Genomic DNA, 27459 nt, shown 5'->3' with positions numbered 1-27459 from the left:
TTGGTAATATCACAGCAAAAAATTGTCAGGAAATCCTTACACTACCAATCAATCATAATATGTACTTTCAGCAGAAATATATAAATAATAGAATATATAAAAATAAAGTTCGATAAAAATTCATTTAGCACTTTAGAGTAAACTAACAAATAGTTGCACCAACAAAAAACTTAACTTTGTAATAATATTTACACTCAACCTCATGTAAACAATTAGGAATGCACTACCTTTTATCATATACAGCAAATATTTAGACAGGAAAAAATTCAAGTGTCCATTCACAAGGCCACAATTAAAAATATTTTGGTTTGCCCAAACCCTACCCAATGGTTGAGACAGTGGGTAGGTAGGTAGGCAATTTTTATTTTTTTTTCAAAAATAGAAATTGAAGTATCAGGTGTTTATTAGTCTTCATGCCTGTCTGATTAAAAAAAAAACTGCTTCAAATCAGGCCAATAAAAGAATTTGAGTAGGCAGCTTTTTTCTGGGTAGATAGCATTTGGGCAAACAAACCTATTCTTTTTTATGGCCCGATATGAGCTGCTTCTGATAGACATTGGCCTTATGCAAATGAGTATCAACACATATGTTAACTTATTTTGGGTTAAAAACCTTTATTCAAAGTCTTTAACTGTTTGAAAATGGAGTTGATACAAGAACCACACAAAATGGACCAAAATTTGTCTTTTATTTCATAATTGAAATTTCCAGTCCTATAAATGTACATGTATACGTGCACTTGCATAAGATAAATTTCTATCTGATGCAGCTCATACAGTGATAACCAAGAAATTTTGGATATTTCTGATAAATCTCTGCCTGTAACATTCAGTCAACCAAACGCAGTCTTAAACAGATGTTATTACAGAACAGTCTATATGTTTTTAATCAGATCTGCCATCCTACAATTACTACACAAATATATCACTTCTATTAAATAATCTCTGATTAAATTATCTATAAATTATAATCACAATATATAATGCCTTAGAAAAACATTACAAACACCTATAACACACAACTCTTAAATACATTACATGTGTACAATGGAGTGTCATAAGAACAGAATACAAATTATTATAATTTTGATGCTTTTGATACCAAATTGCAGTTATATGGAATTATCACAGATTTTGTTCAAATGTTTTTAATAGATGTCATGGTCTTAAAGAAAAAGACTGCATGCATGTATCTTTTATTGCGAATGAAAAATAACTTTGAATGAGTTAGTGTTTACCTGGCCACTTAGATTTTTGCCAATTTAATTTTTCCATTGAATAAATACAATATTTGGTTTTCTATAAAGTTCATTTAAAGGAAACTTCATATTTTTCAGAACCAATCATTCACTGATATTTTAAATATTATTAAAACTGTAAAGAACAAGGTATAAAAAATAATTATGTCTATAAAAAATTCAAAGACACATTTTAGTTTTGTCATTGTCTATTAACACTGCCTAAACAGTAAATGATGTAAAACAGTCAAAATTTGGTCACAGTCATTTTGAATTTAGCGCAATGTAGAATGCACTGAAGTACTGACAAGGAGTACAAAAATCTTACTCATACTTGTCTAACAGAAGATGGTCTGTTTATCATTTAGAGGTAGAGGTAAATGTATGTTTATCTTTTCAAAGTTAAGGTCAATGTGTTTCTTTCTTTTTTTTATAAATAATATTTTTAGGTATTATGCAATTATTAATTCACCAAAAGGTTTTAAAATACAGAAGAAATTACTTCAAAAGGTACTTTTGCTGGTCTTTTTTTTAATTCTGAGAACAAGTTTTCTATTCCATGCAATTTAAGCATTGGTTAGGTTTTTATAAATTCAGTGACCATGGTGACAATACAGTTTTATATGACAAATGCAATACCTACACCGCATTCATTCAAATCACAGATTTGTTTTATTGGGAAGCATAGAGGCTGAGTTTGGTTTCAACAAGATTAAGGAAGACTATCAACAAACACATATCTACATAAAAATCTACATATCACACAAGTCAGTACTACAAGTATTCTACATTTGTACAAAACAACAAAACAAGACTTCTCAACATGATCAACAACAGCAAGGATGTAGTTGTTTTAATGGCACATTAATATCATGCAGACATGGATCTCCTTTAACGAACCTTGTTATCAGAAGGTCTATAGGTTAGCCAAATCGTAATAAGAAGGTCCATAGATTAGCCAATTGAATCAGAAGATCCATAGGTTACCTGATCAAAATCATGATACTACTATTGGTAATAGTTTTTTCAGTACTAACTCTTTCATTTGTAATTTTCGAAGAAAATAAGTTATCACCACAATCCAAACATTCACAACAAATCCAATTCCTAGTCGAAGGAATGATACTGATTCCCTCAATGGTTTATGAGACAATATTAGCAGCTTTGGCCATTCCATAGAATACTGTTGTCTTGTCCTTCAAAAGACTGTCTGGTGAGTCATACTCTTTGATTAAACCTTGATCTAGTACCATTACTCTGAAAACAAATACATAGATAAATTTAATACAAGTTTATAAATAGATAATTATAAAATCAGAGAAGAGTAGGTGATGTTTTTATTGTTGCAAAAGGATAGGTTTTACAAACAAACAAACGAAAAATAGCAGTATCACTTGTATGCAATATTTTCTGAAATCACAATATTAATTAATCTTGCATTTTTGTCCATAAGGCAACAATCCAAATAATAAAATATGAGCACAAATATATGAATTTACAATATTTAATAGTTTTTTTCCTACATATCAAAATGAAGGATAACAAAAGTAAAAGGGGAAAATTGAAAAATAGAATTGGTTTCATATATCAGAAATGAATACAAAGTTTTAGCATAGCATAAACATTGCAAAAATTTTTAATAACCATGTTCACAACTGTAACATTGTTTTATTTTTAATAATAAATTCATATCAATCAATTCAAGATGTGCTATGGGTCTTGAAATCACACCATTTATTGGACTATTTCAAAAATATTTGAATGATGGATAGATTACCACATGCCATTTCCTTGTTGATCCAATTATTTTTATTTTCAACAAATTATATATCTATTAAAGTGTAATTCATTTACAAAATTTATTTCAGTAATAAACACAATTAAAACAATTATTCACTCATTTATCAAAATTACTTCACACAAATATGTTTTATACTTACAAAGGGGCAGAAAAGGTTTGCTATCATACCATATATAAGAAAATATTTCAAAAATATTTGAATGATGGATAAATTACCACATGCCATTTCCTTGTTGATCCAATTATTTTTATTTTCAACACATCATATATTAATTAAAGCCTAATTCATTTACACAATTTATTTAGGTAATAAACACAATTAAAACAATTATTCACTGATTTATCAAAATTACTTCACATAAATATGTTATTTACTTTTAAAGTGACAGAAAATATGTGAAATATCGATCTACATAAATCAACTAATGGCACAGAAAACGTATAATGAGAACTTGTAGAATGATGTACGATTTATTTGACACCAAAACCTCATTTACTGAGAAAAACAAACAAGAGTGATGTATCCTACTCTCACTTGATCCTATTTTTCAATGGATAAGTTGAGTGTTTAAAATTGATTATAATTAGGAAACAGAGCCTTTGGAACCAAATCCAAGTTTAAAACTGTCTAGTATCCAAGAATGGAGCCCCTTATTTAATTTACTATATTTTTAATTGGTCATTGTACCAATATGGAAAATAAGTTAAAGGAAACTTCGCAAAAAAATCAAAAATTGATATTATATAGATATAGGAAGATGTGGTGTGAGTGCCAATGAGACAACTCTCCATCCAAATAACAATATGTCCAATGTCCATTCTGTATAAAAATACTCAACTTCATAGATATTAAAGTTTTATTCTGCTAGATAAGAGATCACCATCGATTTTAAATTTAGAGTATCAATTCTCTGCGTGCCGTCATTTTGAGATCTTGTCCCATTAGAAACCACGATATATGTCTATAAACCACAAAGGACCAAAAGGACAGTAACCTAATGTAGTTGTAATTGCATGTCGATATCTTGTCAATCGTATGGTTATTTTACCCGACTAACTAACTTAATACAGAAAATGTTATTATTTTTTTAAATAACCATGGTCTGTCGTTTTTAAACTGTTTATATGGGAATTAGTTCCAAGCTTTGGTTCATTGAAGTTATAGACATAGTAAAATCACAGATTTATATTTCAATTAGATTGTTCTCGAACAAAGGAAGAAATTCGTCAACATTGTATAATGTGTAATAATGAGAACATGGTTCTGAAAGTACTTAAAGCCAAATTTCCTGTTCCGACATGCATGTAATATATATCATATGCCACTGGACGTACACTAATTATCCCAAAGGAATGTGAATATTTTCCAGGAAAACTATTGAGTATCAATGTTTCAAATTAATTTCAGGATTTATTTTCTTTCATGTTATTCAATAACAGAAATTTAAAGAACAAACTGCTTGTCCGCTTTAGGGGTATTAATTACGTCATTAAATGAATAATAGATTACAATAATTAGTCATAAATGCGTAAAGATTTAAAAACAAAAGTATTTTCTCTTAATTCGTACATATTCTATTCCGCTTTGGTAGAGTTATCTTCTGATAGTTAACGATATTAATTAATACATGGCTTTCAATAGTCTAACTTCAAGTGTTCTCGTACATTTTTTTGCCTTATAAGGACAATCAAAATGCTTTGGTTAAGCTATTTCTAATTTCCCCTTTTTTATGAGACATAAATAAAGGACAAGAGGTGTATATCATTTCATTCTGACACATGAATTTAATTTCCCAACTTTAACCGAAAATTGTTTATTTCTTAGTAAATTAACTAATTTGAATTCAAATAAATAATAGCACCAAATATAATTAAATAATTCCACGGCGATCTATTTTTATTTGTCACGAAATAGAATATGTATTTTAAATGCGTGTATTAAATGGTGCCTCTTGTTTTATAATCCACTGATCCGATTAGACACTCACACCTGGTAAGGTGTGCCCTAGGGGCCTACTTAAATACCGAAGTGCAAATAACATTTTACCTTTTAACTCCACCAGTATTGCCATAGAACCATGAATACACGCATCAAATAAACCTAGTCATAGCTGAGATAGTTTAAGGTCAATACGAGTACACCAAAATATTGTCTTTACAGATTAATGTACTTTAATTTGTTCACCTTATCAGTCCGAAAAATCATTATTTAAAAAAAAATATATAATTTTTTGTGTTGTCTAAAAAAAATAATCGAATATATACGTTTAACATAGAAAATTTATCTCATGAATGTGTACAACTGCACATCTGTGCGTTTTATTTTCTTATTATCGGATGATATTAGATATAGCATTAGTCATAGGCGCACTTACGATTACAATAAAATATGATTAACAAGAATGTGTCCACAGTACACGGATGCCCCACTCGCACTATCATTTTCTATGTTTAGTGGACCGTGAAATTAGAATTAATTCTCTAATTTGGCATTAAAATTAGAATGATCTTATCAAAGGGAACATGTATACTAAGTTTCAAGTTGATTGGACTTCTACTTTATCAAAAACTACCTTGACCAAAAACTTTAACTTGAAATTTGCATTATCATTTTCTATGTTCAGTGAACCGTAAAATTGGGGTCAAAACTTTAATTTGGCATTTAAATTAGAAAGATCATATCATAGGGCACATGTATACTAAGTTTCAAGTTGATTGGACTTCAACTTCATCAAAAACTACCTTGACCAAAAACTTTAACCTGAAGCGGGTCAGACGGACGAACCAACGGACGGACAAACGAACAGACGGACCCACAGACCAGAAAACATAATGCCCCTCTACTATTGTAGGTGGGGCATAAAAACCAAGACTTTTAATGATTGTATTTTTTAATCCCGGCATGCAAAAAACCAGGAGAAAACGTCACGACTTACAGGAAGTAGCTAATATTTTTTTCATTAAATATTGAATTTCTCCTTTATTACTGCACATATAGCGATAAAACTTTGTGAATATATATATTATGTCATTATGTCAGAACATATTTAAACCATAAGTTAAAAATCGTGAATTTTCCCTTTGAGGTTCTTAAAAGTGAAGTATGTTCAAATATTTGAGATTTTGTGCGATTCCTAAATGTATACGGTGAATGATTGTCCATATTTCATTTTTTATTGTAACTCTGAAGTGAATAGAATAAACCTTTCAATACTCAAAACAGAAAACCTCTATTAAATGAATTAATCAACAAAGTCATGATGTATTTTCAGACTGCTAATAAGACATGTCGACCTATTTGGCTCCTACTCCGTAAAGACATGTGCATAAATACAAAAATAATCAAGAATGTGCATCAATACAAAAATAATCAAGAGTCAATCAGAAATTGTAGGTCAAATTAATTAAATTTAAATACTGACTTATGTTAATACCAAAGATGTGATTGAATGCTTTACACTGTAACCAAATGTGTGTCAAAATTCTTTCTTGTATTAATACTTGTAATAGCTTCAACTTGTACCACAACCTTTAAAACATTTTATGAGAATGTTTCCTGCATAAATTATAAATTAAAGTCCACCAATTTGTATACTGGCCTCTACTAGCCTTTTTTATTATGTAAGATGAGGGGGGGTCAGAGGTGTCCTGATCCTGAAATCCTGGGCTTATAAACATGAAATCCTGAGATCCCGAATTTATAGAAATTTAAACCTGACATCCCAAATTCGAAGAAAAAGATTCCTGGATCCTGAAAGGATCAATCTTGAATTCCTGAGCTTAAAAACACCTGGTCTCAGAGTCCCTATAGAGGTCCATCCCCCCTCTAAGATAAGTAGTGACATTTATTTGTAACAGCTTCTATAACAATATTGAAAAAACTCAGTAAAAATGAACCAATAACATAAAAACAACATAGACACCCCTTATATCCAATAAGCCTGAAAAGGGCATAATAAAGGGCATGTCCTTCAATTCAAGAACATTCACAAGACATATAAAACTGAATTATTAGCATACAGTGTAACCTGCCTAATCTGACACATTTTCATGGTCCCAAAATATGACTATCCATGCAGAAAAAAAAATGAGTATTCCGACACCCTGCATAATTCGACATTTTTTTCTGGTCTCCAAGTGTGTCAGATTAGACAGGTTACACTGTATATGTCTCTTGAAAGATAATTATACATCTCTTTTGGACTCGAACTGCTAGTGGCTTAATGAATATGTATAAAAGTGATTTTAAAACCCTTGGAATGCATAATTTTAGAAAATTCATTGGTTACTATAACTACTTTAACCACCAAGGCAGAAATCATCCTATCAATTTGTAAACAACATAATTTGTCTTTATTGTCTATAATCAATCAAAATAAAAGTCTATGATAGATATAAAACTCAATATAATCGACAAAAAATAATTTAAATGTTTTACTTTTTGATTACATTCTAATCTATCCTTTGAAGCAAGAAATAAAGGAATTAATCAAAAGTTGAAAAAAAAATCCCCCTAAAAAAATAATGACCAGATATAATAATTAATCTGTGGAGTGACTATAAAGAATTTTCATGTATAGGTAAATGTTTTACTGTTTGTTTTGATTTCAATCTTTCCTTTGAAGCAAGAAATAATGGAATTAATCAAAAATTTAAAAAAAATCCCCTCTAAAAGAAATAATGACCAGATAAAATAATTAATCTGTGGAGAGACTATAAAGAATTTCCATGTATACCTATAAATCACCACTTATGTACATTGTTGACACCTGGTCTGTGTTGGAACATGTAGATTATTGAGATGTAAACAAACAATGTCAATAACAATCTGTCATACTGTGGTACGGAAATGACTCATGTAGTTGTCATGTATTATATTAATTATTATATCTTAATAAGGAAAATTGAATAGAAATAGGATGCCATACAAAATATCTATTTTTATCTCTAGTTTGTTGTCACAGTATAACAATTGTTATGAAAATTTAAAATTAAAGTTTGATGAATATACCAGGTTCATATTTTCTATTTTTCATCTTTTTTCAAAGTCATTCAGTTTGAAAATTAAATAAGAAACAAAATCTATCTTTTCTTACTGCTCATAAAACTCTTTAAATCTTAGTCAAATGAATATTGATTTAGATCTTCATTTAAATTGTTGTAAAAAAGGGTGGACAACATTGGAAATTGACAGAGCTATGGCAAAATTGAAAGGCCATGAAAATACAAAACTCCATGAGCTATTTCCGTTGTATTGCACATTATAAGCACAAATCGGGTCAAATTGTAAATAGACTAACTGTGGATTCATTAATATTCATCGGATACCAATTTTTGTAGACTTCGTAAGTACAGGGAAACCACGATTTTAATGTTCGATGAATTACAGAATTTCTAAAGGAATGTATGCAGACTTTGCGAAAACAACGAAAATAAATATCCACTAAAATTGGTACCCACAAAAAAATAAATGTTTCCACATTAACTATTTTACTTCTATGATAATCCACTTACTTGTCATAATCCAGTATAGTATTGAGACGATGTGCTATAGTTAGTATTGTACAGTCTTTAAATTCTTCTCTAATTGTTTTCTGTATTAACTCATCTGTTTCCATGTCAACAGCAGCAGTAGCCTCATCCAGAACTAAAATCTTTGTTTTACGTAACAATGTCCTCGCTAAACAAATAAGTTGTCTTTGACCAACACTAAAAGTAAATAAGCAAAAAAGAGCTTAATTAAATAAACATGTAATTTATTTTTAAAATTAAATTTCATTGGAGTAAGACCATTTTTCTTTTCATACCTGCTGAAATCATATTAATATCTGATCTACATGAAGTTAGCTTTTCAATTTGTCTTAGTTATATTTTTACATATTGAAAATCCATGGTTGTTGCATTTGGGAAAATATGTAAACAAGTATCAAAATAGATACAAATTCAAGTTTCTTTGACAGGTACAAACAAGAATATGTCCATTGGACATCATGTTGGATTTGTCTCACACTGCATTAATTTCAAAACGATAATTTATCATATCTTAGAGAGTTCACATCAAAATGAATATGTGTACTAACATTCAAGTTGATGTGACCATGACTTATTTTATGGTAAACTAACAAAGTTGATGTGACCATGACTTATTTTATTGTAAACTAACAAAGTTGATGTGACCATGACTTATTTTATGGTAAACTAACAAAGTTGATGTGACCATGACTTATTTTATGGTAAACTAACAAAGTTGATGTGACGGCTACTTTACGGTTCCCACTTCTAACAAAAACTTTAATCTCATACGGAATAAAGAAACAAACTTACAGACAAACCAGAACACAGTTTGATCACTTCTATCATAGGTGGGGCGTTATAATAAGTACCTCAAAACAGTAATTATTCTGTTTAGCAAATTAAATTGTGATTCACATAAGATTAAGCTGCCTCTGCATAAGTTGACTCAATTTGTCGGTAGCAGAGAAAATCATATCACAGTGAACATTAAATATCATTTCATTATGGGATTTCATTAATTTTTTGTCAAAATCATAGCTGGAAATATTATTCCTCCCTGTCTAGGCTATGTAACATAACACACAATGCTAAGGTATCACTTTAAGAAAAATGCCTGTACCAAGTCAGGAATATGACAGTTGTTATCCATTCGTTTGATGCATTTGAACTTGTGATTTTGCCATTTGATTGGGGACTTTCCTTTTTGAATTTTCCTTGGAGTTCAGTATTTTTGTGATTTTACTTTTAAAGATGACCAAGGTATAAGCTACAGAGTATAAATTACATCTTAGTCAAACGCACCTTAAGTTTCCTCCTCCTTCTCCACATTCATGACTCAGTCTCTCAGGTAACTCAGATACAAACTTCTTCAAATGAGCATGCTCCAAGGACGTCCATATTTGGCTATCAGTATACTGATCAAAGGGGTCAAGGTTCATTCTTAGTGAACCAGAAAATAATACAGGATCCTGTAAAAACATATGGTTTGGTAAAAACAAATTCAAGGCATACAAATGATCTTCTATTTTCATATAATCAAAGTGCTTAGACTCATTGAATGGTAAATTTATCACTGGGAAGTAAAAATTAAATATTGAATTGTTTAAAGCTGTCTTTGTAGTTGATTCAACTACAGTTCTGGACAAAGGAAGATAACTCCATTTGTTTAAGATAACTTTAACAATGACATTGTTGATATTTTAAGACAATATATTAGATTCCTACACCTTGCACAAGTTATGTAATTTTCTGAATAAGTATAACATCATTTTGTAACTTGAATATCTGGGGATATGTTTAATTGATATAATTCTGGAACTGTTGTTGGATAGGATGTAAATAATGATCAATGAGCAATGCACTATATTTCATGTATCTCAAAAGTAGTGATGAAACTTGGAAGACTTAGAAAGTAAGTTAGTACCATAGTGTTTTGATTCTTAACCCAAAAATATATTCATCTAGTCTATACAAATCATTTATTTAAAAAATCAATGTTGTTTCATTGAAAGGCATCTGTTTAATAAAGTTAAAACACATTGTTATTCAATCTAATTTTCGAATTTAATTTTTGAAAATGATCTTATTGCATCAAGAGTAAGTTTAGTCTCTTTAATGTAAATAAAAAATAAATGATTTTTTTTTTAATTGGAAATAAGGTTATTATACTATACCTGAGGTAAGATGGTCAGCTTGCTACGAAGATCATGCAGACCCATATCTGATATTCTCTGTCCGTCAATTACAATACTACCATCAGAAGCTTCTATAAGTCTGAACAATGCCATCATCAAGGAAGATTTACCTGCCCCTGTTCTCCCCACTATTCCAACCTAAAACCATAAAATATCAAAAATATAAAATGCAACATAGCTTAATTGGATTCCAATAGTAATTCAAATTTTCTATAAAAAGAACTTTTTTTTATATAAATGGGATAAAATTTTCTTGTATCATTATAATTTTTTTAATTCTTCAATTTCATAATGTTATCTTAGCAATGTAAGCAGTTGGATTACAGATTCTCACCATAATATTTCTTAAGTCAAAATTTTAATCTTTCAAGAAAGGCAAGAAATTTTATAGCTAAATTTGTAGATCTCATATTACAAGTATTATTTTTTTTCATAGATATAGACTAGTTACCTTTTCTCCTCCTAGGATTTGACATGATATACCCCTGATAACTAGGTCCAATCCTTCTCTGTATCTGGTTTTATAATCTATGAAGTTACAGGCTCCAGTGTTTGGCCAATCATGTGGTGGTCTCCTGAATGGTCTGATCCATTCAGCCTATAACAAAAAAATTGTAAATTAAAATATAACTTGATGGACGAAAACAGTTTTACCCTTCTAACTGGAAGTAAGGCACAGTACAAGAATATAATACTGCTGTAATTAAATCAAGCATGAGTCAATTTTTCAAGAGTAGTTAAAATGTTTATACAACCTGTAAAATTAAAAAGAAACTTCATGGATATATTCTTAAAAGAAAAGTGTTCTAATATGTTGACTTAAAGTTTATCAAAAATCACATTGAACAGACCATTGACAAACATGGTCCAGACTTGGTACATGCATTGTAGGTAAAATATTTTAGATTGTCCCTAAACTCCAAACAAATTTTGTTTGTCATTTTAAAGACTATGCATTTTCATACAACTATTTCATCATAAAACTTTTGTCAACTATAAATCTGTTATTTTTATTTTTTTTTAAATTATGCATATAATGTTTTAAAATCTAAATCTTAAAAATAGAACAAAATGAAATAAATGAAGAAATATGAACACAGATGATGCCACAGCTTGCATATAATGTTATAAAGGGACATAACTTACAAATGGTGAAAGAGACACCACCCAAATTTGTACTTGATCTGTGTTTTGAGGTAATAAGTATTGTGTAAAAGTTTCATTAACATTTAGTTAAGGCAAACTAAAGTTAGAGAGGGGAAACCAACTTTTGGATGTATTTAAGTATTTTACAAGGGTAACACTTAATGTCGGGAAAAAAGGGGGTGCTTAACAAATAGCAAAAACAAAACAAAACACAAAATACAATATCCCTACCTCTGTTTCTACTTCAGCATATTCTTTCAGTCTTTCTACAGATACAACATTGGTCTCTAGATCACTGGAATTCCTCACTAACATGTTTAATGCACTTGTTACCTGCAATCAGTTTGGATTCATATGACAATGTAGGTACCAATTTCATGGATTGAGAACACAAACATTTGATGTCAAGTACATGGATTTCACAAAGTCATGTGTGTGTGTGCTTTAAGGAAATCATAATTTCATATTTCATGATCACATGAAAAGATTTCTTTTAACATTTGAAAGGTTGTCATAGTATAGTCAAACAACATTCATTTTATCTGGATAGACACATATGAACTCTTTAAAACATTCAAATTAAATATTCTAATTTACATATTTTGATTAATCATCCTCATATGAATAGAGATTATTTATGAAAAACAAAAAAAATATTTAAAATTACCATTTTTATGTCCCAAAATATTATACCCAACTGAGTACATAAGTTATATATAATATAAAAAAAAATAGTGTGATGGTAAACAATTGTCACAAAGCAAATATAACTAGTGATTGATGTTTAAAGTTTACACTCAAAACTTAAACAAGCATTCAGTGATTTTTATAGCTATAAATACGTTACCATCATAAATTCTGAGTGTAACCCCAATTGCGTCATAGGTCAGATGGAAAATCCCTACTAAAAATAAACGTACTCTCACTGGTCCGGACATATACCCCTGTTTGCCCATATTCTTCCATTCAATTTCCATCTGCGACATCGGTCACACGTGCACATCAAGTTTTACAGATTCAACAGAGAAGTGTTTAGTTTGTTTTGAATAGCTTAATTGCTTTTCATATATATTGTGTATTTTATTGGAAATATATTCCCTTGTTTTGTTTAAATTTCTAAACAAATTATTTGTGTTTTTTTTACTAAAGTAAAATTTATTATGGACTTTAATTTGAATAGTCCGTATGTAAGTATTCCTGGTTCGGACTATCTCTTAGATGGGTCACTACCTTTAAGTCCCCCCCCCAAACTACCAGTACATTGACCGGAGTTTCGACAACGGTGTCTGGTAATGCTACCTATCCGACCCTTTCACAAGGTTCGGCCATGCATTTTGGGGGGGTACCTACGTCAACTTCGGTGACTCATACTTTATCTAGGCCTGTTAATTCAGCGGGTACTATTAGTTCTGTCCCAGGTACAGCTATGGGCTTGAACTTGCCAGGTTCTAGACCCCCATTATCCTATTGTGGGTATATGCTTCCCAACACGGGCACACAACCTTTACCCTCATGGTCTCAGCCACCTTGTCCACAGTCTTACCCTTATGGTGGGTTTATGCCAAACCAACCTGGTTTTTGGCCTTATAGGGACAATTTCTATGGTCCCCCTTCTGGGGTAGCTACTGCACCACCTTTAGCTCCTGCTCTACCCGTAGCAGTATCTTTGACTTCTGCAGTAGCTCCTTCTACCACCGTACCTGACTCTCAAGCTTCTAGTTCTTCTCATGGTACTCAGGTTTCTGATCATGCATACCTGGATGGTTTACAGAAGTTACTTTTGGACTTTGGTGAGTCTTTCAAGGCTGAATTTAGCACTCTATCCAGTCGTATGACTCTACTGGAGAATAGAGTTTCTTCTCATCAACCTTCTCCAGCTAAGTCTGTAGAATGTGATGAGAGGGAGGATGACGAGCTTTCTGTTTCCCCTGGGAGTCATGAAAGGGCTTTCCTCACTGATGAGGATGTTGAAAGTTCTTCTTCTCCCAAGGTATCGAAGACGGCCCCTGAGCCTTCTTCTAAGTCAGCTCAAGAAACTCCCACCAAGGAGACTGAGGATCCTCCTTCCTTGAAGGATCTTAGGGATAAGGTGTATACCTTGATGAGGGATGAAGCACATATCCCTTTTGCCTCTCCTTCCAAGCCGAAGAAACCTTCTTCAACTTTTGAAGCTTCCTGTGGTATTTCTCAGGATACTGTGACTTCTCACAATTCTTTTCCTGAATCTGGCCATATGGCTTTTGCTTTACAATTTATTAATGAAGGTATCGCTAATTCTGCTAGTGAAAAGGTTGCTAATAACAATATCTCAGGATTTGGAATGTCATCCTTTTCTGATCAGGTTAAGTACAAGGATTTTGATATCTTTGATTCTTCACTGGGTAGACTTGTTCCCAATTGTGACAAATCTATGTCATCTTTATTGGGAAAAAAGCCAGTAGATGGTCTTCGTCTCACTCAACCTGTTTGGTCAAAGACTGAGAATCTCCTTCGTAGTGCTTCTCAAGTTCTTGGCACAGCCGAACATTTTCTAGCTGCAACCGGACATTTGCTTAACAGCGAAGATTCGGTTGTTACAGCAGAAGTACGATCCTTCTTACTTCAACTGGATAAAGCTTTAGGTTCATCTCAGTTGCTTTTAATGGGTTCTATTGCTAATTGCACCCTATCTAAAAGAGCAGAGTTTCTTGAAAACATTTCTATCGCTGAGCCTTTGAAAGATTCTTTACTGAAATCTCCACTCTCTGACAAGATGTTTGGTTTACCCTTACAGCGGGTTCAAGAGGAACTCAGCAAAAACCCTCCTCCAGTCAAAGTTAGTGTACAAGTTACTAATGGCAAGAGGTCGGTTAATGCTACATCTAGTTCTACTAGTACTTCTGCTTCAGGTGGTCCTCCTTCTTCTGCTAAGAAAAGGAAGAATAACTACGGCAAACCGCAGAACAAACCCAATAACTCAGGAAAAAGCTCAGGTAAGCCTTCTGGTGGTTTTAAGGGTTCCAAGAAACCTGGGTCTAGTACCTAGGTTCTTGCCCCCTCGTACGTTATTGACAGCTTCCCCAGGGGAAAATTTACAACAAGTTCCTCAAAAATCAATACCAGTAGGGGGGAGGTTAAGTTTTTTCCTAAATCAGTGGAAGAAAATTACCTCAGACTGTTATGTGCTGTCAATAATTCGAGGGGGATTAACACTTCAGTTCAAGAACCCACCTCCTCTGTCTGCAGTTCCAATAAGTTTGTCTCATACTCAAGACCCAGTAAAGTGTCAACTTCTATCAGTAGAAGTGGACACAATGTTACAAAAAGCTGCAATAGAGGAGGTGTCGATCTTAACTCTGTCTCCGGGATTTTATTCCCGTCTTTTTCTGGTTCCAAAGAAGACTGGAGGAATGAGGCCGGTCATAGACCTATCTATTCTGAACAAATTTCTTATTGTTCCCCACTTCAAAATGGAAACCAACAGATCCATCAGGGCTTCAATCCTTCCAGGAATGTGGACTACTTCTCTGGATCTTTCAGACGCGTATTTCCACATTCCCATTTCCCAAACTTACAGGAAATACCTTCGCTTCGTTTGGAACAACAAAGTTTTCCAGTTCAAGGCTCTCCCTTTTGGCCTGTCTACAGCCCCTTTGGCTTTTACAAAAATCATGCAGGCAGCTATAGCTCACCTACATTCCCTGTCTATTCAGATTCATTCCTACCTGGACGATTCCCTTCTCAAGGAATTTTGCCCAATCAAATTGAGGGTTCAGACAGATTTGGTCATCAATTGTTTTCTGTCCCTAGGTTTCCTTATCTCTTGGAAAAAGTCAGAGATAATTCCGTCTCAAGACTGTTTTCCTGGGAGAACATTTCCTAACCAGTGTAGGCCTAGTCCTCCCACCAGAGGAGAAATTTACAAAACTATGTCAGAAAATACATTTATTCCTGACGGTTCAATCAGTCACAGCACGTCAATTCTTGCAACTTCTGGGTCTATTGAACTCTCTGGCAGATGTAATTCCATTGGGACGACTTCACATTCGTCCGCTTCAGTTTTATCTGCACAAGTTATGGATTGCAGCTTCACAAGAATGGGAAGCATTGATTCCAATCACTTAGCCTTTATTTCCACACCTTCAATGGTGGTTAGTACGGGAAAATGTAATGAGGGGCCTATGTCTGTTCCCTCAAGTTCCCAGTCTAACATTATTCACAGATGCCTCCACCCTCGGTTGGGGAGCATATCTGGAGGGGCTTACAATCTCGGGAGTCTGGAGTCCAGATCTTTTGGAAGAGCATATCAATGTATTGGAAATGAAAGCAGTTCTGTTTGCACTGAATCATTTCCAAATGTCTCTAAAGAATCAGTCTGTCATTCTGGCCACGGACAACACAACAGTTGTAGCTTATCTCAAGAATCAGGGAGGAACTCATTCACCTTCTCTTTATCAGATAGCCAGAGACATTCTCCTTCTGTGTTTTCAACTCCAGGTTCATCTAGTGGTGAGACATATTGCGGGGCACCTCAATATTCTAGCCGACACTCTATCCAGATCCCTTGCTCCAGTAAACACGGAGTGGGAACTACTTCAAGTAGTTTTCAAAGCTGTGACTCTTCATTGGGGGTCACCTCAGATAGATCTGTTTGCGACCAGTCTCAATCACAAACTTCTAACATTTGTGTCTCCGGTTCCGGATCCAAAATCTTTTGCGGTAGAAGCAATGAGCCTATCTTGGAAAGGAATGTTCGGGTACGCCTTCCCTCCTTTCAGGTTTCTCTTCCCAGTACTTCAGAAAATAGCAGGGGAAAATTGCAAGATCATAGTTATTGCTCCAGCATGGCCAAAACAGTCTTGGTTTCCAGACCTTCTGCGCCTTTCATGTGCTTGTCCTCTAGTTCTACCTCTGAGACCAGACCTTCTGTCTCAAATCAAGGGCAAGGTTTTTATCAAAATCCAGAAAAACTTCATCTACACGCCTGGCTTCTCTCAGGGTTAGCCTCAGAAAGAGAGGTTTTTCTGAAGGAGCAACCAAGCATCTCACAAAGTCTGTCAGAGACTCCACTAGCATTGTCTATGATGCAAAATGGTCAATCTTCTCAGATTGGTGTAGTGAGCGGGAAATTGATCCTTTCCAAGTCACTGTACAACAATTAGCAGACTTTCTAGTTTTTCTTTTTGAATCCAAAGGATTATGTCCCTCTACTATTAAGGGATATAGATCAGCTATATCAAGAACTATTCATATTTCTGGTGGCCCAGATTTTGGAATCAATGAGCATATTTCTCTTTTGGTTCGTAGTTTTAGTCTTGAAAGACCAAGACAAAAAACTTTAGTTCCTAAGTGGGACCTTGGACTAGTTTTATCCTTTTTAAAACTTCCTCCTTTTGAACCAGCAGAAACAATAGATTTAAGGTTTCTTTCCTATAAATGCTGTTTTCTTTTAGCTTTGGCTTCTGGACGGAGAAGGAGTGAAATCCATGCCTTCTCTATTTCTGATGCTTGCCTTCGATTTAACAGGGATAAATCTTCTGTTACTCTTTTAACGGATCCTGCTTTTTTGGCAAAGAATCAGATTCCAGATAAGGGTGCAGAACCAGTTGTGATTCCTGCACTCCCTAGCGATTCTATTTCTGTACTTTTATGTCCAGTAAGAATCCTTTCTATTTATCTGGAAAGAACGTGTAGTTTACGTTCTGTTTCTAACTCAAGACTCTTTATTCCTATTAAAAAAGGAATCTCAGATCTTTCTGTTAAAACTATTTCTACTTGGATATGCAAATGCATATCTTTAGCTTATGGTTCTTCTAAGGCAGAACTTTTAAATAGTTTTAATGTTAAAGCCCATGATGTTAGGGGTATCTCTACATCCTGGGCTCTGTTTAACAGTGCATCTTTAGAAGAGGTACTGTCTGCAGGTTTCTGGAGAAATGAGAACTCTTTTATATCTCACTACCTCCAATCTATGGCTACTTTTGCCGAGAGTTTATACTCTCTTGGACCTATAGTTTCAGCACAAAGATTGAACTTTCCTCCTGTTTCTTCTGTTACAGGGGATTCAGCTTTACGTTAGATTCTGTTACTCAGAATTTATGATGGTAACGTATTTATAGCTATAAAATATTCAAATTTTAAAGTAAATTTGGATTTTATTAGATAAATACTTACCATCATAAATTATAGGTCCCACCCACCTCCCCTTCATCCCCTTTCCTTATGTTTCTGTCTTGAGGAAATTGAATGGAAGAATATGGGCATCCAGGGGTATATGTCCGGACCAGTGAGAGTACGTTTATTTTTAGTAGGGATTTTCCATCTGACCTATGACGCAATTGGGGTTACACTCAGAATTTATGATGGTAAGTATTTATCTAATAAAATCCAAATTTACTTTAAAATTTGAATATTTTTGCCACTGGACTGACTGGTATATAAAATTTCTTACCAGAACATTTTTTTAAATATTGAAATTAAATATTTCTTAGATGAAATAGCTTGCTCAAATTCTCCAATACTTAAATGCTACGTCCTACCTGTGTGCCATTGTCATTAATTTGGATGTCATAAAATATTTAAAAAAATTGCCAGTTGCAAAAACTAGAGGCTCTATAGAGCCTGTGTCGCTCACCTTGGTCTATGTGCATATTAAACAAAGGACACAAATGGATTCATGACAAAATTGTATTTTGGTGATGGTGATGTGTTTGAAGTTCTTACTTTACTGAACATTCTTGCTTCTTACAATTATATCTATAATGAACTTTGCCCATTAGTAACAGAGAAAAATATTTGGTAAAAATTTACATCAATTTACCAAATTAATGAAAATTGTTAAAAATTGACTATAAAGGGCAATAACTCCTTAAGGGGTCAATTGACCATTTAGGTCATGTGGACTTATTTGTAGATCTTACTTTGATGAACATTATCGCTGTTTACAGTTTATTGCTATCTATAATAGTATTCAAGATAATAACCAAAAACAGCAAAATTTCTTTAAAAATTACCAATTGGAGGGCAGCAACCCAACAACCGGATGTCCAATTCATTTGAATATTTCAGGGCAGATATATATTGACTTGATTAACAATTTAACTCCTTGTCAGATTTCCTCTAAATGATTTGGGTTTCAGAGTTATAAGCAAAAAACTACATTTTACCCCTGTTCTATTTTTAGCCGTGGTGGCCATCTTGGTTGGATGGCCAGGTAATCGGACACATTTTTCAAACAATGTACCTCAAAGATGATTGTGGCCAAGTTTGAATTAATTTGGCCCAGTAGTTTCAGAGGAGAAGATTTTTGTAAAAGATAACTAAGATTTACGAAAAATGGTTAAAAATTGACTATAAAGGGCAATAACTCCTAAAGGGGTCAACTGACCATTTCGGTCATGTTGACTTATTTGTAAATCTTACTTTGATGAACATTATTGCTGTTTACAGTTTATCTCTATCTATAATAATATTCAAGATAATAACCAAAAACAGCAAAATTTCCTCAAAATTACCAATTCAGGGGCAGCAACCCAACAACAGGTTGACCGATTCATCTGAAAATTTCAGGGCAGATAGATCTTGACCTGATAAACATTTTTACTTCATGTCAGATTTCCTCTAAATGTTTTGGTTTTTGAGTTATCAGCCAAAAACTGCATTTTACCCCTATGTTCTATTTTTAGCCGTGGCTGCCATCTTGGTTGGTTGACCGGGTCACGCCACACATTTTTTAAACTAGATACCCCAAAGATGATTGTGGCCAACTTTGGATTAATTTGGCCCATTAGTTTCAGAGGAGAAGATTTTTGTAAAAGATTACTTAGATTTACGAAAAATGGTTAAAAATTGACTATAAAGGGCAATAACTCCTTAAGGGGTCAACTGACCATTTCGGTCATGTTGACTTATTTGTAAATCTAACTTTGCTGAACATTATTCCTGTTTACAGTTTATCTCTATCTATAATAATATTCAAGATAATAACCAAAAACGGCAAAAATTTCCTCAAAATTACCAATTCAGGTGCAGCAACCCAACAACAGGTTGACCGATTCATCTGAAAATTTCAGGGCAGATAGATCTTGACCTGATAAACATTTTTACCCCAATCAGATTTCCTCTAAATGCTTTGGTTTTTGAGTTATAAGCCAAAAACTGCATTTTACCCCTATGTTCTATTTTTAGCCGTGGCGGCCATCTTGGTTGGTTGACCGGGTCACGCCACACATTTTTTAAACTAGATACCCCAAAGATGATTGTGGCCAAGTTTGAATTAATTTGGCCCAGTAGTTTCAGAGGAGAAGATTTTTGTAAAAGATTACTTATATTTATGAAAAATGGTTAAAAATTGACTATAAAGGGCAATAACTCCTAAAGGGGTCAACTGACCATTTCGGTCATGTTGACTTATTTGTAAATCTAACTTTGCCGAACATTATTGCTGTCTACAGTTTATCTCTATCTATAATAATATTCAAGATAATAACCAAAAACAGCAAAATTTCCTCAAAATGACCAATTCAGGGGCAGCAACCCAACAACGGGTTGACCGATTCATCTGAAAATTTCAGGGCAGATAGATCTTGACCTGATAAACATATTTAGTCCATGTCAGATTTCCTCTAAATGCTTTGGTTTTTGAGTTATAAGCCAAAAACTGCATTTTACCCCTATGTTCTATTTTTAGCCGTGGCGGCCATCTTGGTTGGTTGACCGGGTCACGCCACACATTTTTTAAACTAGATACCCCAATTATGATTGTGGTTAAGTTTGGTTCAATTTGGCCCAGTAGTTTCAGAGGAGAAGATTTTTGTAAAAGTTAACGACGACGGACGACGGACGACGACGGACGACGACGACGACGGACGACGACGACGACGGACGCCGGACGCAAAGTGATGGGAAAAGCTCACTTGGCCCTTCGGGCCAGGTGAGCTAAAAAACAGTCAATACTTCTTTGATTTTAGCAGCAGAGTGAACATTCTCTATAAAGTTTACCTGTAAAGCATATGACACGGACAAACCAACCAATCCTCCTGAGATATTTGAAACAACCGCAAACAAGGCGGCTGAAAATACGATTAAGTTTCCTATGAACTCTAATCTCCAACCTAACCATCTGAAAAACAGAATATCAAAATTTAAAGTAATTTTGATTTTTCAAAAACCAATTAAACTCATATCTCTGTTATATACAAAATGTTTTTTTATTCATTTTTATGCATATGTTGCTTAATTCTTAATATTCTATTACTAATAATTCTAACATTACAAGAATGATTAAGTTGAAGCACTTAGCATTCAAAGTAAAGGAAAACAAGGAACAAACTGGAAATAATCAAAACTAGATTTGCCATTGCAAGCAATAGCGGATGGCACCCTTCCCCTATTGCCAGGTGAGCGGTAGCCATGGTGACGGCGGCCATTTTGGAAATTGCAAACTCAAAAGTCAAGTCTACATTAGCTGAGCAACATTTGTTATAAGTTTCAATAAATTTGAAGCATTTTGAAGTTTTTCGTATTTTTGCTGTTTCTATGGTAACGGCGGCCATTTTGAATATTCCAAAGTCAAACCCCCGCTGCAATTTTTTCCCTCCACAATCATATACCATTTAATGTCTCTAGAATAAATTAAACATTGATGTTCTAGAATGTTCTGTGAAAATTCAAAGTTTTGACCTTTTTGCATTGTTTCCATGGTAACAACAGCGATTTTGGAAATTCCAACGCCAAATTCCACATCTTCCAATGTTGCTCATCGTTACTGTGAAGTTTCATTAAGTGTGGAACATTTTGAGATTTTTGATTTTTTTGGAGTAGTTTCCATGACAACATAGTAGTTCCAATAAGTGCCAAAATCATCCAACACCTGTATATAGTAGGCACCTACATTGTATTAAAATATAATGATTCTGAGTTAAATAGTATCCAAATAGTTCACCAAAACAAAAAACTGGATTTTTTCACATTTGTTCTGTTTCCATGGTAACGGCGGCCATTTTTTACCATTCCACTGTCTCTTGCACAACTTAACATGGCGGTTCATATTATGGTATAGTTTCATCAACATTGGTATGACCAGTTCTGAGAAATAGTATGGACAAAATGTGTGGAAGAATAAAAATAATAACTAGAATTGCCATTGCAAGCAATAGCGGATGTCACCCTTCCCCCAATTGCCATTAAGCGGCAGCCATTTCAAAATTGTTTAACAGTGAATGCACATATATGCATTGCAGTACATCATTCTGTAAATTTTCAGTACATTGAGAGCATTTTAGAAAATTTCACATTTTTGCTGTTTCCATGGCAACCGCAGCCATTTTGAAAATTCCAAAGTCAAAAGTCTCATCTATACATGCAAGTTAACAATAATATTAAGTTTCATAAAGTTTGGAGCATTTTGAAAATATTTGACATTTCCGCAGTTTCCATGGCAACGGTGGCCATTTTGGAAATTCCAACTTCAAAAGTCTCATTCAGACTTGTCAGTGTACAATCCTATTAAGTTTCATCAATTTTGGAGCATTTTGAAATTTTTGAAATTTTTGACATTTGGGATGGTTCCTATGGCAACAGAGACCGTTCCCAAAATTGAATGGCATATACCACATTGGTACATGGGAGGGACCATACCATCAAAGTTTCAATCAATTTGACCTACCATTTTAAGAAAGTAAATGCCACTTGAAGTTTTTAGACCATTTTGACCTGTTTTGCATTGTTTCCATGGTAACGGCAGACATTTTCGAAATTGCAACACCAAATTCCACATCTACCAATGTTGCTCATCATTACTGTGAAGTTTTATAAAATTTGGAGCATTTCCATATTTTTGAAATTTTTGGTGTAGTATCCATGGCAACATAGCAGTTCCAATGATTGCCAAAATCATCCAAAACCAGTATATGCCCGGCACCTACATTGTATCAAAATATAATGATTCTAAGTTAAAGCATTTCCAAATAATTCATCAAAACCAAAAACTGGAATTTTCCATTATTTTTCGGTTTCCATGGTGATGGCAGCCATTTTTTAGTTCCAAAGTTGCACTGCAACTGGAAAGTCAGGGTTCCTTGTTATAGTGCACCATCATTCAGATTGGTTCCTTTGGCTCTGAGAAAACTGCCGGACAAAACTAGGTGGAAGAATAATAATAATAACTAGAATTGCCATTGCAAGCAATAGCGGATGTCACCCTTCCCCAATTGCCACTAAGTTGCAGCCATTTCAGAATCGTTTAACAGTTGATGCATGGCAATACATCTTTCTGTAAATTTTCAGTACATTCACAGTATTTTAAAAATTTCACATTTCTGCCGTTTCCACAAACGGCAGCCATTTTGAAAATTTCAAAGTCAAAAGCCTCATCATTACTTGTCATTTAACAATAATATCAAGTTTTATTAAGTTCAAAGCATTTTGAGAATTTTTGACTTTTTTGCAGTTTCCATGGCAACGGTGGCCATTTTGGAAATTCCAAAGTCAAAAGTCTCATCCAGACTTGGCAGTCAACAATTTCAGTAGATTGAGAGCATTCTAAAAAATTTCACAATTCTGCTGTTTCCATGGCAACGGAAGCCATTTTGAAAAATTTGAAGTCAAAAGTCTCATCTTTACTTGCCAGTTAACAATAATATCAAGTTTCATTAAGTTCAAAGCATTTAGAGAATTTTTGACTTTTTTGCAGTTTCCATGGCAACGGTGGCCATTTTGGAAATTCCAAAGTCAAAAGTATCATCCAGACTTGCCAGTCAACAATCATATTAAGTTTGATCAATTTAGGAGCATTTTGAAATTTTTGAAATATTTGGTCCTGTATCCATGGTAACAGAAGAGTTCCAATGATTGTGAAAATCATTCAAAACCTGTATATAGTGGAGAACTATATTATGTAAAAATTTGATGATTTCAAGTTCTAGCATACCAAAATTATTTACCAAACCCTGAGGTTTTTAGAGCATTTTGACACTTATGCACTGTTTCCATGGTAACGGCAGACATTTTGGAAATTCCAACGCCAAATTACGCATCTACCAAAGTTGCTCATCGTTACTATGAAGTTTCAAAAAATTTGGAGCATTTTGAAATTTTGGAAATTTTTGGGGTAGTTTCCATGGCAACATAGTGGTTCCAATGATTGCCAATATCATCCAAAACCAATATATGGCTGGCACCTACATTGTGATAAAATATGATGATTCTGAGTTTAAGCATCTCTAAATTATTCACAAAACCAAAAACTGGAATTTTTCACAATTGTTCCGTTTCCATGGAAACGGCAGCCATTTTTTATGGTCTTAGACCCTACTGCAACCCGAAATTTTGTGTTCCTCCTTATAGTGAACTATCATTAAGATTGGTTCCATTTTACTCCAAAAAACTTGTCGGACAAAAAAAGGTGGAAGAATAATAATAATAACAAAGAAACATAAGAAAAGCAATATGTCACCCGACATTGTCGATCGGGTGACATAACTAGAATTGCCATTGCAAGCAATAGCGGATGTCACCCTTCCCCTATTGCCACTAAGCAGCAGCCATTTGAAAATGGTTTAACAGTGAATGCACATATATGAATGGCAATACATCTTTCTGTAAATTAACAGTACATTCAGAGCATTTTGAATAATTTCAAATTCTGCTGTTTCCATGGCAACTGCAGCCATTTTGAAAATTTCAAAGTCAAAAGTCTCATCTTTACCTGCCAGTTAACAATAATATCAAGTTTCATTAAGTTTAAAGGATTTTTAAATTTTTTGACATTTCTGCAGTTTCCATGGCAACGATGGCCATTTTGGAAATTCCAACTCCAAAAGTCTCATCCAGACTTGCCATTTACCAATCCTATTAAGTTTCATCAATTTTGGAGCATTTTGAATTTTTTGAAATATTTGATCCTGTATCCATGGTAACATAGTAGTTCCAATGTTTGTCAAAATCATTCAAAACCTGTATATAGTGGACAATTATATTGCATAGAAATTTGATGATTTTAAGTTCAAGCATACCAAAGTTATTCACCAAACCCGGATGTTTTTGAAGCATTTTGACCTTTTTGCATTGTTTCCATGGAAACGGCAGACATTTTGGAAATTCCAACGCCAAATTCCACTTTTACCAAAGTTGCTCATCGTTATGCTACAGTTTCAAAAAAATTGGAGCATTTTCATATTTTTGAAATTTTTGGTGTAGTTTCCATGGCTACATAGTAGTTCCAATGATTGCCAAAATCATCCAAAACCAGTATATGGCTGGCACCTACAATGTATTAAAATATGATGATTCTGAGTTAAAGCATCTCCAAATAATTCACCAAAACCAAAAAGTGGAATTTTTCACATTTGTTCCGTTTCCATGGAAACGGCGGCCATTTTTTACCATTCCATAGCAAGGTGCACAACTTCAGATGGGGGTCCTCATTATAGTAGAGTTCCATCAACATTGTTTCCATTTTACTCCAAAAAACCTGACGGACAAAAAAAGGTGGAAGAATAATAATAATAACAAAGAAACATAAGAAAAGCAATATGTCACCCGACATTGTCGATCGGGTGACATAACTAGATTTGCCATTGCAAGCAATAGCGGATGGCACCCTTCCCACATTGCCACTAAACTGCAGCCAGTTCTAAAATTCCAAAGTCAAAGACCGCATCTACAGATGTTTACTAACATTGTAGTAAAGTTTCCTCAATTTTGGAGCATTTTGAAGTTTTTGAAATTTTTGTAGTTTCCATGGCAACGGCGGCCATTTTGAAAATTCCTATGTCAAAACTCTGATCTTTACTTGCCATTGGTGATTTATAATGAGTTTCATTAAGTTTGGAGCATTTTGAGATTTTTGGACATTTTTGCTGTTTCCATGGTAACGGTGTCCATTTCGAAAATTCCAACAACAGTTTCAATATCGACTTATGCCATGTTATATATTCATAAAGTTTCTTTGAGTTTGATCTTATATTCCTTTAGAAAAGGCTGGTTTGATATTTTTTCCCATAGGTTCAATGCTAAACTTTTCTCCAGTTTCCATGGCAATGGTACAGATTTTGCAGAAGCTAAGTACTGTTGGTACCTCAGGGCACCACTGCCAACATTTACATAAAGTTTCATTAGGTTGGCTCTTATAATAAAAAATTTAGAATTTGGACTTTTTTTTACATTTTTGCAGTTTCCATGGTAACGGCGGCCATTTTTTACCATTTCAATGTCTCTTGCACAACTTCACATGGAGGTTCATATTATGGTATAGTTCCATCAACATTGGTCTGACCAATTCCGAGAAATAGCGTGGACAAAATGTGTGGAAGAATAAAAATAAGAAAAACTAGATTTGCCATTGCAAGCAATAGCGGATGGCACCCTTTCCCCATTGCCAGGCCAGCGGCAGCCATTTAGAAAAGTTTTGCTGTTTCCATGGCAACGGCGGCCATTTTGAAAATTCGAAACTCAAAAGTTAAGTCTACATAAGGTAAGCAACATTTGTTATAAGTTTCATTAAATTTAAAGCATTTTGAAGTTTTTCATAATTTTGCTGTTCCCATGGTAACGGCGGCCATTTTGAATATTCCAAAGTCAAACCCCCGCTGCAATTTTTTCCCTCCATAATCATATATACCATCATATACCATTTAATGTCTCTAGAATAAATTTAACATTGATGTTCTGGAATGTTCTGTGAAAATTCAAAGTTTTGACCTTTTTTGCATTGTTTCCATGGTAACAACAGATATTTTGGAAATTCCAACGCCAAATTCCACATCTTCCGATGTTGCTCATCGTTACTGTGAAGTTTCATGAAGTTTGGAGCATTTTGATATTTTTGAAATTTTTGGTGTAGTTTCCATGGCAACATAGTAGTTCCAATGAGTGCCAAAATCCTCCAACACCTGTATATGGCCGGCACCTACATTGTATCAAAATATAATGTTTCTGAGTTTAAGCATATCAAAACAGTTCACCAAAACAAAAAGCAGGATTTTTTCACATTTGTTTCGTTTCCATGGTAACGGCAGCCATCTTGATGGTGCCATACCCCACTGCACTATAGAATGTGGTGGTCTACATTATGGTATAGTTCCATCAATATTGTTCAAGCCAATTCCGAGAAATAGAATGGACAAAAAAGTGTGGAAGAATAAAAATAATAATAATAATAATAAGAAAAAAAGAAACGAACAATAACAATATGTCACCCCAACTCCGTTGAGGGTGCCATAAAAAGAAACGAACAATAACAATATGTCACCCCAACTCCGTTGAGGGTGCCATAACTAGATTTGCCATTGCAAGCAATAGCGGATGGCACCCTTCCCCTATTGCCAGGTGAGCGGTAGCATTGGTAACGGCGGCCATTTTGGAAATTCCAAACTCAAAAGTCAAGTCTACATTAGCTAATGCAACATTTGTTATAAGTTTCAATAAATTTGAAGCATTTTGAAGTTTTTTGTATTTTTGCTGTTTCCATGGTAACGGCGGCCATTTTGGAAATTCCAAACTCAAAAGTCAAGTCTACATTAGCTGAGCAACATTTGTTATAAGTTTAAATAAATTTGAAGCATTTTGAAGTTTTTTGTATTTTTGCT

The 27459-nt window shown here is 33.7% G+C and overlaps 1 protein-coding gene across 1 annotated transcript in view; it reads right to left on the bottom strand.

The window, feature by feature from the left end:
- Positions 1-1653: 1653 nt before the first annotated feature.
- The window catches only part of LOC139524339 (multidrug resistance-associated protein 1-like), a 119647-nt gene continuing 93841 nt past the window's right edge, over positions 1654-27459 (bottom strand). The window contains exons 25-31 of the mRNA XM_071319104.1: positions 20873-20993; positions 12125-12226; positions 11199-11345; positions 10727-10885; positions 9855-10021; positions 8553-8747; positions 1654-2494 (exon numbers count right to left, since the gene is read on the bottom strand). Of these exons, the coding sequence (XP_071175205.1) occupies positions 2380-2494; positions 8553-8747; positions 9855-10021; positions 10727-10885; positions 11199-11345; positions 12125-12226; positions 20873-20993 (1006 nt within the window). The 3' untranslated portion in view covers positions 1654-2379. The remainder of the gene's footprint in view (positions 2495-8552; positions 8748-9854; positions 10022-10726; positions 10886-11198; positions 11346-12124; positions 12227-20872; positions 20994-27459) is intronic.

The sequence above is a fragment of the Mytilus edulis genome, chromosome 5 (assembly GCF_963676685.1).
Source record: "Mytilus edulis chromosome 5, xbMytEdul2.2, whole genome shotgun sequence".
Lineage (NCBI taxonomy): Eukaryota > Metazoa > Mollusca > Bivalvia > Mytilida > Mytilidae > Mytilus > Mytilus edulis.
This window is presented reverse-complemented; position numbering and strand designations above follow the sequence as displayed.